The sequence below is a fragment of the Aricia agestis genome, chromosome 4 (assembly GCF_905147365.1).
Source record: "Aricia agestis chromosome 4, ilAriAges1.1, whole genome shotgun sequence".
Lineage (NCBI taxonomy): Eukaryota > Metazoa > Arthropoda > Insecta > Lepidoptera > Lycaenidae > Aricia > Aricia agestis.
In genome coordinates, this window is record NC_056409.1 from 4,325,333 (window position 1) to 4,340,640 (window position 15,308).

The 15,308-nt window shown below is 35.7% G+C and overlaps 1 protein-coding gene across 1 annotated transcript in view; it reads right to left on the bottom strand.

The window, feature by feature from the left end:
- Positions 1-15,308, bottom strand: part of LOC121726330 (paired box protein Pax-6-like) — a 63,875-nt gene that overhangs the window by 11,910 nt on the left and 36,657 nt on the right. Inside the window, exon 5 of the mRNA XM_042113645.1 lies at positions 10,327-10,579. Within this exon, the coding sequence (XP_041969579.1) occupies positions 10,327-10,579 (253 nt within the window). The remainder of the gene's footprint in view (positions 1-10,326; positions 10,580-15,308) is intronic.

A 15,308-nucleotide genomic window follows, 5' to 3' on the forward strand; every position in this document is an offset into this window, starting at 1 on the left:
AAAACGGAGTACAATAATATAAACAAAATCTGAACCAAAATTCTCAAAATTCAAAAGAAGCGTTCAGGAAAACCTAGGTAACGTTATGAAAATATTTTTCCGTCAAAGTGAGCTTATAAAGACTCGTATCTGAGTGCTGTTGAGCGCCCTTCGCTGCAGCTAAATTACCATTTAGTTTTACTAACATTGTCATCTCAGAGTAAAATATTTATGAGAACAACGACCCGACCTTCAATTTTGTAAGATGTCTGGCTTTTCTAGAAAATTCTAAAGTGCTAATAAAATTGTGGCGTAACTTAAATTTATTAGATGGCAGATGTTAAAGCACCATGAAGTGGCCATAAAAATACTTTTGCGTGAAAAAAAATTAACTTTGTGTTTTTTCACGCATAAAATCTTTTTTATGGCCATTTCATGGTGCTTTAACATAAAATATAATATAATAAGTAATATTAGTATAGATCATACACGTCAAACGTATAACGCGGTTTTGTCGGGTGTTAAGAGTAGTTTTTGTTTTCACAATATAGATATTAACGTAAAGTGCATTTTTTAATATTATGAAGATACATTTTTATGTTTTAGGAAACAAAAAGAGGTTCTATTGCAAACCACAATGATTTTTTCTGCAATTGAATTACGTATTAATTTATGAGTATCGAATGTATGATCCATTTCAAGCGATTTAAATGTTAACATTTAAATCGCTTGAAATCAAACTGCGAAAATTGCCTTGGTTAACAATTTAAATTTTACTTATTCACAGCAACAAAATTCAATGCCACATAATATTTTGAAGACATCAGTGGATGAAGTAGTGATTTGAAAACTATCGTTGTAGAATGTATTCTATATGTACGGCTATATATATTAGCCAGATGATGAAGTACCTAATTTACAAGGTTTGTTCAAATTATAAAGGAAGAAAAATTGCTCTTATATTGTATATCCGGTTAATTTTATTGTTCGATTTTCAAATTTTTATTTACATGTATATCAAAATGTATGTTTCTGCGTGGTAGACAGGTGTACGTACGCGGCGGCGCGGCGGGGCGGCACTAATGTGGCCCCGCCCCCTGCACAAACACCGCCGCCGCCGCCGCCGCCAGTCCTAACCCATTCCTCATGATTTACAGCCAAATTGTGCGCGTCGTGAGGTTTTTTATAGAAAGTGCTTAAAACTTCAAATTATAAGACACTAGCTGACCCGCCAAACGTTGTTTGCCATATATTTCTAGTATCAATATTACTCGTAAAAGTAAATTAAAACCTATTTGCAAGCCTAACGAATGTACCATCAAGGAAATTGATTCTTATTCAACTGACAGACAGACAATGTTAATTTAGATCTGTCGGCTGTTTTTGACATAACCGACCAAACTACATAGGTCCCCCATCTGCCTAGGAATCAACTTCTCTGATAGTACATTAAAATTTTCATTAAAATCGGATGAGCCGTTTTAGAAGAGTTCGCGCACAAACACTGTGACACGAGAATTTTATATTCAGACTTAAATTAGTACACATGCATATTTTGTAACAATGAATCCTTTCCTCATGATTTACAGTCAAATTGTGCGCGTGGTGTGGTGTTTCATAGATGGTGGTACTTAAATTATTCTTATAACATTTTAAACTTTCGCGTTGCATTATAATTAAACTTTTTTTTTTTTTTAGTAAATAATTTAATTAAACTTTTTAATCGTTAAGTCCCGATTAAAAAGTTTAATTAAATTATTCTTGTAACTAAACTACTTCTAACCTAACTCCCAATTTAAAAAAAAAGTTGTGGGTTCCTCAGCATTTATTCGAAAAACGAGAAAGTTAATATGATTAAAAATATCGTTTTATTAAGCACAAAATATAAAAGTTTATTATGTACGTGTTTAAAAAAATCTGTATACCTTTTCCCTATTAAATTAAAAGCAGTTTGAAATGTGCACGTCTTCTTAAAACTGTAATAGTTCCTCTTAAGCTACTCAACACTACGAATCACAACGACTTGAGCAGAACGCTGGTTCTGTAGAATCGATATAAACTAATACACCTACGAGAGATTCAGAGAATTTTACAGCTCACATACTTGTGTGTTGTCATAGAGTGTTGAGGCGAGAATATTTTTTGAGGCTTTAGAAGGGTTTCAAGAAAAGTCTTCAGATATCTTCAGGCGAAATAACATTCAAGAATCGATAAAGTTTAAAGGCTTACAGGGTTTACTAAATTGTGTTTTCTATTCTTTTTTCTAGTAATCTACACGCCTAAAGCATTTTGCGCCACGCTCATCATGTCTTATTCAAACGATCAACCACATTGGCTATTACAAAAAAAATTGTACCACTGAAGAAATTGATCCGCAGGCAGATGATGAGTCTGCATCATTTAGTATGGTTCAACTACAAAACCCTAGTAGGGTATAATTATATATTTATATTATTTAATATTAGCCGTGTCGGCTGAGTTTAACATAACGCGACCAAATTGTGTAGGTCCACCATATGAATAAACTTCTCTGATAGTATAATGTGAACAGTGTATTTTTTGTTCGGCAAAAATAAGTTGATTGAAAAAAATAATTGATGAATCTAAAATAACCATAAAACATTTCATAATAAAAAAAAACTACTTAGTAGTTTTGTTAGTAGAAATTATTAGTTGTCATAATCATGGGAATCCTAGACTCGTAGAGCGATCTACGAGTCGCGTAGACTGCTACGCGCGTTGCTACGCGCTAGAGCTTCTTTTTTTTTTTATGAAATAAAACGAGCAAACGGGTCACCTGATGGAAAGCAACTTCCGTCGCCCATGGACACTCGCAGCATCAGAGCTGCAGGTGCGTTGCCGGCCTTTTAAGAGGGAATAGGTAAGGGGAGGGTAGGGAAGGAAAGGGAATAGGGTAGGGTAGGGAAGGGAATAGGGTAGGGGATTGGGCCTCCGGTAAACTCACTCACTCGGCGAAACACAGCGCAAGCGCTGTTTCACGCCAGTTTTCTGTGAGAACGTGGTATTTCTCCGGTCGAGCCGGCCCATTCGTGCCGAAGCATGGCTCTCCCACGTATAAATTTTACGTATAATATTATATTTAAAAAAAGTAATATTACAGTTTTGATTCACATAAAATATAAACGTACTACTTAGTTATTTTTTTAATCCTCTTGTGTAACTAATTAATTCAATAATTTTAAATTATCGTAAATTATAAGTTTCATTATTATATTATATTAATAGTTTTAAATTGTCTAGAACAGGGGTCGGCAGACTTACCAATCAGATGAGCCAAATATTAAGTTTGTACATTTTCCCATACCTTCAAAGAGCCGCTACATAAATTTTAAAAGTCTTACATAAATTTTAATAATTATAGTTTAATTTGCTTCACATTACAAAGCTACATTTACAGTTTAAAAAAAAAAAAATTACTGAAAGAATTACAATATGTATAACACTCATTAATTATATTATATTTTAGTTTTAGACTTTAGTTGGATTAACGGTGTCCTTGCATTGCTTTCGAAAGCTTGCCTATGATTGGAAAGTAATTACTCGTTTAACGTTTTCACGACTGTAAATAATTAATTGTCGTCGGTTAGTTTGCTTCTTAATTTACTTTTAATCTGATTCATTCGAATTCAAATTCTTTATTAAGCATACAATAATATACTATAGTATAAAAGCTAGGTAGCGTATATCACGTCGTCTAATCCCATGCTAAGTAAAAACTTGTGTTATGGCCATCAGACAACAGATGCACGCCGAACAATTTTATCCTAAATTCATAGATGAAAATGTTTGCTCACATGAATATGTAGAGCCGAAGATAGATATAATAGCAAATGCTAGTTTTCTTTGCCGTTGCATAATATGTTGCAGGAAGGCTATTCCATGTATCATACAGGATTAGCTCTATTTTAGGTAAATTATCGCAAGTTGACGGAGAATTCAGTTGTATCATATTGTTTAGGTGTTTTATTTATGCTAAAGCGGTACAGTTAGGCAGTGAGTGAGTGTAAGAAGACTCTTCTTAGAAGGGCCATATTAATCCTATGGAAGAGCCGCATGCGGCTCACGAGCCGCGGTCTGCCGACCCCTGGTCTAGAAGATAACAATATATTTTTGCACACCATTATTTTGACACATTGAAGATTTCAATTGTATAGAGACTTACCCTTCATTATGTCGGCAAATGAAATATAAACCAAGCAAATGTGGTAAAAAATATTTTAATTTACGTTAATACAATTTCTCACAATAAAACACTATTAATTATATTACGACTCTATCCATACTAATATTATAAATGCGAAAGCGTGTCTGTCTGTTACCTCTTCACGCCCAAATCGCTGAACCGATTTTGCTGAAAGGTACGGTGGAGTACTTTGAATTCCGGGGAAGGACATAGGATACTTTTTGTCCCGGAAAAATGTACTGTTCCCGCGTCATAAACGGATTTTAGCGCAACGGAGTTACGGGCGCCATCTAGTTACAAAATATTCACAACCAACAATGTCATAAAGCAATACACCATAATGAATTGTCTCAACGGTACAGCCTACAAAAACGCAACTCATCATTATAAACGTCTGCTACGTACACCTATATACGACTGGATAGCCGTCCGTACACAAATTAACAGCTATAATTACAGCGCAAACCCTTTAGCGAGCGTTTTCATGTTTTATAATCCTGTTTCATGCGTTATTGGCCGCAGCCCTCCGCGGCCCTCTGCAGCCCTCAGCCCTTCGCCGCGCGCCGCGTCTCATTAACACGCATATGTTTATTTACATGTTACTATAATCTACATGTTATGGTCTTGTTGGAAACTTTTACAGTAATTAATATTATTGTTATCATTATCATTAGACTCTACTAGTGATAAAGGGGAAAATAAAGTTTGTTTGTTCGCATTGAATGGACTCAGATTAGTTTAGTTTAATAATTAGGTTGATATAGAGTAGACCACGGAGATATATTTTTATCGCAGTAAATTGTACGATTCTCGCGGGTTACTATTTTACGTGTGTAGAGTTTTTCTCACGCCCTCTCTTTATGCCCATCAAACCACTGTACCTGTAGCAAAATTGCTGCAATTTGGTGTGCCGTGTGGACATACTTTGAGTCCCGGGAAAGGACATAGGATACTTTTTATCCCAGAAAAATGTACGGTTCCCGCGCGACAAACGAGTTTTGGCGCAACATAATTTTACATTACATTACATAAATATTGTCAAATGTTTGTACCCTTTAATCGTTGCCGTTGTGTTAAATAAAATACTTCGCGTAACGTTGTTCCAATTTCAAAATAGCAATGTCCTATTATATAAAATCGATATTATATTTGTGTTAACCGTTGAGTTATAAAACCGAATTGTTATAACTTATAAATAACTGTACTTAATAACTTTACAAAAGTCAATGCTTTACAATTATATGATACGATCATGTATTTCAATTTTATAAGTGCGCTTGATTATTGATTGATTGTTATTATTAATTTTAAGGTTTATATTATGTTACATAAGGTTTTGTTTTGTTTTATGAATGAGATATACAGTATTATATAAAATATATTATTGTGTTACAAATATCGCCAACTAACTGATATCCAGTTTGGTGGTTTTTAGAATAAGAAAACGATTTTGTAAAATACTTGAATAAATACTTAAAAAAAAAGGTTTCGTCCATCATCATCATGAATTTAAGTAGTCTATCCGGTTAGAACACTTCTAGAGCCAGTAAACAATAGAGAAACCTTTACCATTTAACTAATATTTTTATAATTATTTAGCGTATAATTGGGTAAGGTAAGGAACACTTGTGGAGTAAGCCGCTTACGCGTTAATGGTCACGCGTTGAGCCTAAGTGGATTTGGTTGAATCAGCGGTGACATAGATTATTGACTTTCACGTGCGTGAGAAATTACTTTTTTGATATTCTTTACAAATTTTCCTATGGAAATAGGTATAGCTGTATAGCCAGAAGACTTTTAAGTTGAATCCAAAGTTTTAATGCAGAAAAATATTTTCGTTTTCTATCTATGATTGTCGGCCGTCCACGGTACCGATGGCTAGATATCGTGAAGTCGCACCTGCGCGATCTTCAAGTCACAGAGTGGCAAGAAACGGCGCAAGACCGCGACAAGTGGCGCAAACTCGTGTCGGAGGCCAAGATCCACTTTGGGTCGCTGAGCCATCGTAGTAAGTAAGTAAGTGATATCCAGTACTTTATTTGTGTTCCGGTGTCATTTTTGTTTACATTTTAAAAAGGCTTGGTAGACACATGGCCATCGTCAGCGTTTTAAAAATATAACGTAACCATCAAAGGGTTGAATGAAATACATTGTGTAAAGTATTGCAACATACTAAATATATAGCTTGCGGGATTATGGTCCAAGCGTTGCGTTGTAACTAAACGATTGTATTGATTAATATGTTTGGCAGCTGCGGTCTGGCAGTCGGTAGCTAAGCCGCAAACGTTTACTGTCGCAATAATCCTATTAGGCATATCTCACACGAGTGCACTCGTATTTCACCCTTTTGTGAAGGGTTAGGTAATGAAGGCGGATTTAATTGCTGTTTTGCTCGTGTGTCGAGGTTTGCCTTTCATCCCGGTTCTTTGTTCTAAATTGTGTTTACAACGTTGTTTCACGCTAAACAGCTCCGTGAGAACGGTAGTTTTTGTGTAACATGGGTAGGCTTTTGAGGGTTAATTTTTTGCTGAGTTACCTACATGTGACATGTCTGTAAGCTCGTATTAAATTAGAGATTTAAAATGTGGCAGAATATAACAGGTTGTTTCGTATTTTTTATTTACTTTTAGGTAAGGTTTTTTATGTTTTTTGGCAACAGGTTGTAACTTGTACTGAACTTGTAATAGAAGGAAATGAATACCAACATAACTGCTTAATTATTTTGCTAGAAACAAAACTATTAGCAAACAATAAAAATATTAATAGCAGTTTTAAATTATGCTTAATTGTTACATAGTATGAATGACGACATAGATTTTTAATTTGTTCTTATTAATAAAGTAATATCAATTTAAATTTGAAATACCCAATCCATCTATTTAGATGATACGTGAAATTTGAATACGATATTAATCGAGAGAGCTGTAAGACATACGAAAATAGAAGGCCCTATACCGTATAGGCGGCAGATCAAAGGGATGCGGGGCTTTGAGCGCGCCGCTATGTCGGCCCTATGTAGGTATGTACTATGTACTACATACGCCCTGTGTGTTCCGTTTTGTTTCGTGTAAATAATATTCCCGTTATTTCAGCTATGTACGGTCGTGTACGTTTATAATTTACTATGTTTTTGTAAATCGTGATTGTGGGTGAATACTTTTAATATTGAAACATGCGTATCGTGCATATCTATATATTAATACATGAGAGAAAAACTTTGTAATCCTTTTTACGAAAAATGGGGAAATTTCATGCACCTAGCATGAAATTTCGCACAGTTATAGTTTATATGGTGAAGGAGTGCATCGAGCTAATATTATTTTAAAATTATGCTTTTATCATATATATTTTTAATAAATAAAACGTTACACACACTACGACACTACTACTAGGAATAATGTGAGATTTTTGAGTGACAAGCCTATACATACGAATTATACTCTTTTATTTTTGGTTGAAGTCTGTTGACAACAAGTTGATAAATTGACATTTTCAATTTGTCACTTGTTGTCAACAGACTTCAACCAAAAATTATTGTTTTTTTTTTTATTTAATTTTAGATACTATTAGACAATGCTTAAACGGCCAGTCTGAGATCCGCTAAGTCCCAGAGACAAGAATTGAAAAAAACTATGATGAAGTCAATATTTTTTACAAAATATAGGTAGCAGTCCTGATGTCGTTGCAAGTAAGGTCGAATTTCGACCATTGGGCGATCTCTAGTTTTATTAATTAGTCGATATTAAGCACTGTACTATGGTCTCTGAGAAAAGCAACATAGAAGCGGCAATAATTAAGTTTTTAAAATTGTGATGTTCCAAGCCCAAAGGCAACATATTTATAGCTACAGTTATTACATTATCATTTATAATTCTTTACATAATTTTTTCTAAACACCAAATCCGTAAAATTTTGATTGGATTCCGATCATCAAATTAATGTTTGCCTTATCAACTCTAAAAGGCAGAACAAATAACGGGAAAACTCGCCAAAATTTTGGGCTACGGATAACATTTTTCACGTTAATGTCTCACCACCAACAATTGAGCGTGACTTATGTCGCATAAATAAATATTCATTTAGCCGTACGTCTCACTAATTTACAGCCGATCCCCGAGCCGATATATCTACGAAAATATAAATCTCGAGACATTTTTCTTCGCCTTATCTCGGGAGGCCACGTCTAGCGCCGCGCCGTTCTGCTCGCTCGTGCGTGCGCTCACGTAAGTCCGTTTCGCTCTCGGCATTTATCATCGACTCGGCCTCCCTTTATTCAGTACGTTTTATTTAGTTTCGGCTCCTTAATGGATTTATTCTCTTCCGTCCCCTGACCTTGTGTTTGTCTTCGACTTTTGAATCTAGTAAAGAATCGATTTGACCTCCATTGTTGTGGCGAGGGATGAACTCTGAAGTTGAGTTAAGACCTCTAGTAGAGCACGTTATTTAAGAAAGTTTAAACAGATAACAGATTACCTACCAATTTTATATTAAGAAGTCAAGAGTTTGGTCAATCGCCTATCACTACAAACAATTCTGGCCACCAAACCTACGGCATTAAAGATACGAAAATCTTCCATAACAATTTTTGATTAGGTATCGATGGCAGATACCATGGAGCCCATGTAGGCAACACAAGTGTGTTAGCAACTGTTAATGACATGAAAAGCGCCTAGCTTGGGGCTAAGCTTTGAGGAACTTTACAGGATACAATATCTACAGAAGGTAAGATCTGTTGGCAATAGCTTAAAGCTAGGCAAAATATTACATAATATGTATATTGTATAAATCATCGCCCCCCCCTGGATCATGTTGACGGCCCTACTAAGTATATTATCTAGTACTTTCATCTATAAAAATTAAAATTAAGAAATCGAATTTTTGCAATTTGTTGGCTGATACAATATTTTTACAACTAAAAATTATTAATTTTTTATTCTCTATAAACACCTCCTCCCCTAGCCCAGAAACGGGGTAATTTGCCCCCCCCTTGCCCAGAACCTGGGTACGCCCATAAATGTATAAAATGAAATACCTAATTATTCACTCTATTCACATCAAAATATTGTTTGCCTACAATGGCAATTTGTGTTTTAGTTCAAGTTTTGTAATTATTCAGTTCAAGAATCTCGGTACCTTAACCTTCAAACTTAAAAAGTAAAGCTATTTATTTTCTCATATTTAAAGTCCCTATCTATTCAATATATTTTGGCGGTTTTTTTATTACTGAATATCTACACTATTGGATTTCTTACTGATAAGACGCATAATCTTTTTTGAATTTCAGACCATATTCCTCATATGAGCAAGCACCTTTGTCAGTGCTCAAATTCCTCATGTTTCATCTTCAAAGCGAAGGAGTCTCGCAATTATCGGTATCGAAATTAAAAATTCCATAACTCCACCGTGGAGTTCCAGAAAAATGTTCAAAGCCTAATTGGATACAGACTACAGACCACTACAAAGGGGGATGTTTGAGATAAAAATGAAAATTAAATCTTCCGACTGGATGAGCAGAGTAATGTTTTTGACGGTACCGGAGGCGGCGGCCCGGGGGGGTTGAGGGGGGCGCCGCAAATCGACTATCAAAATGCCGACAAAAAGTTGTTTCCACGCAGACGGCGCGACCGCGGGTTTGTGCTTTTTTTGGGAGGTTTTTTTGTTTTTCTGTTCGGACAGTTTTGTTCTAGCGGTTGCGAAATTTTACAATATCGTTTCGCTATTATGTTCAATTTAAGCGAAAGAGAAATAAACGTTTATACTTTGAGCTACATATTACTCCGTTTCGATTCACTTTGATCTAAATGTTAACCACTAATTAAAACTCCACCAAATGGTGATTTTTATTTATCCGTTAACATGTCTTTCAATTGATAAGAAATTTATAGCCTATGCTGAACTTATTATTTTGTTTATTTAGATTATAGTAACAACTAGACTGCCCAAAACGACGCACCTTTACACCGGCGTCTTACACTCTTATAATATTAACAAATGCTAGAATTTTGACAGATAATTTAAGAGATAGATCAGGCACAGTATAGCAATATGACATATACTAATATTGCTATACTGTGGATCCGGGGTTAAATCTGTTAGTTGACTGAACTGTAATATAAAGCCTATATCATTACGCGTGCACTTACCTTTCTTCATAGCCGTCATATCCCCGTTACACGGCATAGCCTGGGGCCCGGGGCTCAGGCTGTGGAGCTGGTAGGGCGGAGTCCTGGTGTCGATCTGCGCAGGCCAGGGTGCTCTGGGCCAGGGCGCGGCCGCCGGGGTGCCCAGCAGCCGCAACCGCTCGTACACCGGCGTGGAGCACTCTGACGGTTGCTGGTTGCTCGACTTCTCCTTCTGCGCTGCGAGATTGCGGAGCACGCGGTTGATGGAGGAAACCTGGGGAAGAGGTTAAATTAATAATTGAACTTTGAGGATAAATATGTTACGGGTAACCGGCACGATACCAGCTAGAATTAGTTCCAAAAACTCGACGCCGTACTTTATGGCCAGGGAGCTGTCAATCTCAAAAGTGCCTAGGCTCTAGCCATAACGTATTATACATAGAGTTGTTTTAACGAAAGCGGTCACCATACCAAAATCAGCGTGCAATGTTGATATTAAAAATATCTCAACAAGTACAGTTACGTACAGTTGAGCATAAAAGTATGTTTACGTTAAATAAATTAATACTGGTTTAAAACTGGTTCATTAAATGTCTGTTAATATATCGGGTACGATCGCGCGGTGTCTCGAGGTGAAGACATGGGATCAGAGAGGCCTGCGACGCCCTTTGATTTGGGTGTAGGTATTGTCATTAAAAAAGTTTAAGCGTATCATGGTAATTTTTTATGCTTTGTTAGTAAAAATGAGCGTGAACTAAAGGGTTATTTAAGAAATGGAAGAAAACTTTTTAGGTTGTTGTCTAGGATGTATAAAGCTTATTATTTGAGTAACTTCCTAGTTCATAGGTTATAGTAGTAGTAACTTGGAACCTAATTAAAACACTTGTGTTATTAGCCTAGCATCCTGACTCTAAGTTTATTATCCTACTTATAGGTACTGTAATGACGTAATCATAATCGAATGTTGTGATAGGTGTTAACCGATAGGCCACCCAGCCTCGTAAACCGAAAACGGCTAGCCAACTGTCACTGTCATGTGCCAGAGCGGACGTAACTTAGACGTAGCTCGGCAAGGCCGGTATAGGTAACCCGAGCCCGGGCCGCGCGGTGGTCCTCGCAGCCCGCTGACTGGCAGCTGACGCGATGCCCGATGGACCGCGAACGCGCCACGTTCGAAAAACGAACACTTTTTTCTTAATCATTTTGTCTTTCACTTTGTTAGTTGACAGTATTTGGAGGAGTTTGATATCGAACCGTATCTTATGAAGCTATCTTTGGAATAAAACACTTTTTTCGATAAATGTACTCCTTTGACATCATACCTATAAACATCTTAAAATAGTAGACGCATTTGCGAACTTTGGCGCTATTTTTTCACTTCATTTTCTTATAGTACGGGAGCCCTAGAACATTTTTTTTTATTACTATCAAGCTACAGCTAATTTTTTGTAAGTAGCTTCATTTTGATAAGACGAATAACATTTTTATTTGCGAAAAATCTTGAAAGTGGTAGCTAAGAGAGATAGAAAGGATTACATACTTTGACTTGATGGTCCTAAAATATGGATTGTTTTATTTGTAGGACAATGTTTCTCTTAAATTATAATATAACTATTAACCCAATGATGAAAAACTCAAAATATTAACCTATCAATATACAAAAAATCAGCTTATTAGGGTTCCGTTTTAGGGTTCAGTAGTCAGTAGTCTACAAATAGAACAATCCATATTTTAGGACCATCAAGTCTAAAGTATGTAATCCTTTTTATTTCTGTTAGCTACTACTTTCAAGATTTTTCGCAGACAAAAATGTTGTCCGTCTTACCAAAATGAAGCCTCTCACAAAAAATTAGCTTGATGGTAATAAAAAAAAATGTTCTAGGGCTCCCGTACAATTCTTAGTTCTTTATTATCATAAGTTTGCACATAAAACGAAGCGCTCCGATAAAGTACAAACTTTAGCAAATATCGTATTTCTTCGATTAGAAATTTATAACAAGGCGTGTTTTCAATTAAACGCGATAAGTCTCGACCGTCCGACTAGAAAAATGATTTATGATAGGGTTGAGAAATTCATTTGCAACTTTTATACGCAAAATCAGATGGAAAATTTTAATAAGCGCCCCAAACAAAAAGTGAGGGACAATTAAATGCGAACGTTTTCTTCGATTGTTTTTCCAATTAGCACGGGCTATTCGTTCATTAGACGTTTTATTCACAGACGAAGTAGTCAGCTATCAAGAAGGAACAACAAACAATAATATTCAATAGCTTTTATTATTCAAATAATGGTCATTGACGTATTGATTAACAAAGAGGCAGTAATTATAATATTTGCAATCAAACATATTTTAAAGGTTCACCGTAGTGCAAACGTGTGTGGCCATGTGTGAGAGCCGTGCAGCGGTCGGTTCGGAAAAAAGGAGTGGACCTGTAAACGGCCCTTAATTCGATTTACACGCTCAGTGACTTGTTTCCACGATTGTACTTACCTAATACACCAATTAGTAAATAACCCTTTCGTGGTATTTACGTGTGCACTTGGACAATGTTATGCCAACAAAGACAGTTTTCAGACGATTAAACGCTTTGGTATTTAAAAAATTAATAATAGAGTTTGCAATATCTAATTATTATTAATCAAATTTTAATTTATTATTATCAATTCTACGCTGACTAGTAGCAAGCTTTGTATGCCATGTAAGTTCACAATATTTGTGGTCATGTCAGTACTAAGGGAGCATACCCATACTACGTGACCTACTTTTTAAGATTTTTTGACCCCCCCTCCCCCTGGTGACCACGCGTGGTATATATGCCCAAACCCCCCCCTTCAATTGTTCACGTGGTACTGACAAGAATAATTTTTAATCATTTTGCAAGTTGAAAGAGTAGATACTAGATAGCAAATGAAAATAATTTGACTCATATATTTTGTGCTTATTAAGTTATTTATTACAAAAGACTCTTTGCATGTTTATAATAATTATTACTACTTAATTATATAAGGGAATAAAAATAACGATCTCCAAAAAATACATTGATACCCAATAGATTGCCAAAAAGAAATACTTGACACCAATAAAAAAAAAACTTTACTGTGAAAGTAGCAGCGTTGAATGAGCAAATTTTTTTTTCTCCATACAGAAGTGAAAAAAATGGTCTTTCAGCGCTGCTACTTTCACAGTGAACTCTATGTTAGAAACACATACACATCCTAAAGTATTATCACTTAGATTTATGTATAATATTGTATAATAACTAGCGACCCGCCCCGCCTTCGCACAGCCCGGGTATAATAAAATATATAGCCACTGAAAAAATTATTAAAATCGATTCAGCAGTTTTGATTTATATTCTTTACTTATACTCTATCTATATCTGCCCGTGGCCGGTGGCCCGCATTGGTCGGTACCGCCGCAAAAGCTAAGTCTCGCAATTTTTAAATTTGTAATATCTTCGAAAATATATTTATTAAAATCATATGCTGTAAAGGGCCATATAGATCTGTTGCCCGCGACTCCGTCCGCGTGGACTTCAGCTTGTAGCGTGCGGTAGTTGCCGTTTCCATGTAGGCTACAGAAATGCTTCCGCGGCACGATTATTTTAAACTTCAAAAATCTTCTTATAACTTCAAATAAACTCGCGAAAAACTTTCGTTATCCTTACCACCTCTTATAGAAACACGTTTGAGTAAGCGCTTGTGCGATGTAGGACAACGCACAGCGTCATCTATTGTTAATTTTTGGAACTTACTTAATTTGAACAAATTTACGTATAAACACTCCTTTACAACCCCTTTTTCCAGTTAAAAAGTAGCCTATGTCCTTTCTCAGGCTTTAGGCTATCTGTGTACAAAGTTTCATTACAATCGGTTCAGTAGTTTTGGCGTGATAGCGAGACAGACAGACAGATAGAGGTACTTTCGCATTTATAATATTAGTATAGATATTCAATTTACAATGTATTTAAAGTGGTTTTATTGAATAAGGATTAATGCCGTATTGGTTAAAATCGCTTCGAAAATTAGCCATTATAATATTTTGTCGTTAAAAGTAAATGACAAAAAACTGTTATTGTGGGATATCCATAAGAGGTACACATTTACCGTTGCGGAGTTTTCTGTAGACCTTTTCAATGTGTACAGTACTTGGTACATTATTTTGATAAATCTCGTAGGGTTCAGCCTGCGTTTGCAATGTAAGCGGAAAAAAATTTAATTATTTACGACATCACATTAGAAACCCCAACAATAACAGTATTTTTCCACTATTTAAGGAATGTTATTATACTTATAAATATTCCTCTTGAATCACACTATCTATTAAAGAAAACCGTATCAAAATCCGTTGCGTAGTTTTAAAGATCAACAAAGGGACATGGGGGAAAATCTTTGTTTTATAATATTTAGTGATAGTCTAAAATTATAATAGAACAATCAGAGAAATTAATTCCTAGGCAGATGGCGGACCTAAGTAATTTGGTCGCGTTTAAAGTTAAACCCAACCGACAGATCACAATTAACATTGAATTGACATGATCCGACTACATGACGTTGGTCTGTCAACTACTTAGGAATCAATTTCCTCGATGGTACCTACTATTTTAGTCACGAGTCGTGACTCACGACTGTAGTTCAAATTGTAATCGAACACTAAAATATACAGGGTGTAACAAAAACAAGTGATAATACTTTAGGGCGTGTACGTGTTCCTTGTAGAGAGTTCACTGTGAAAGTAGCAGCGCTGAAAGACCAAATTTTTTTTTCACTTTTGTATGGGGAAACTCGTGACGCTCGGGCCCTTGCCCATACAAAAGGGAAAAAAAATGTTCGTCTTTCAGAGCTGCTACTTTGACAGTGAACTCTCTACAAGGAACATGTACACACCCTAAAGTATTATCACTAGTTTTTGTTACACCCTGTATAGTAAATATGATCACCAAGCTTGACAGCTTCACTAAACTTCAAAATGCCTGGTAAGTGACAACAGTGCCTGTTTTTT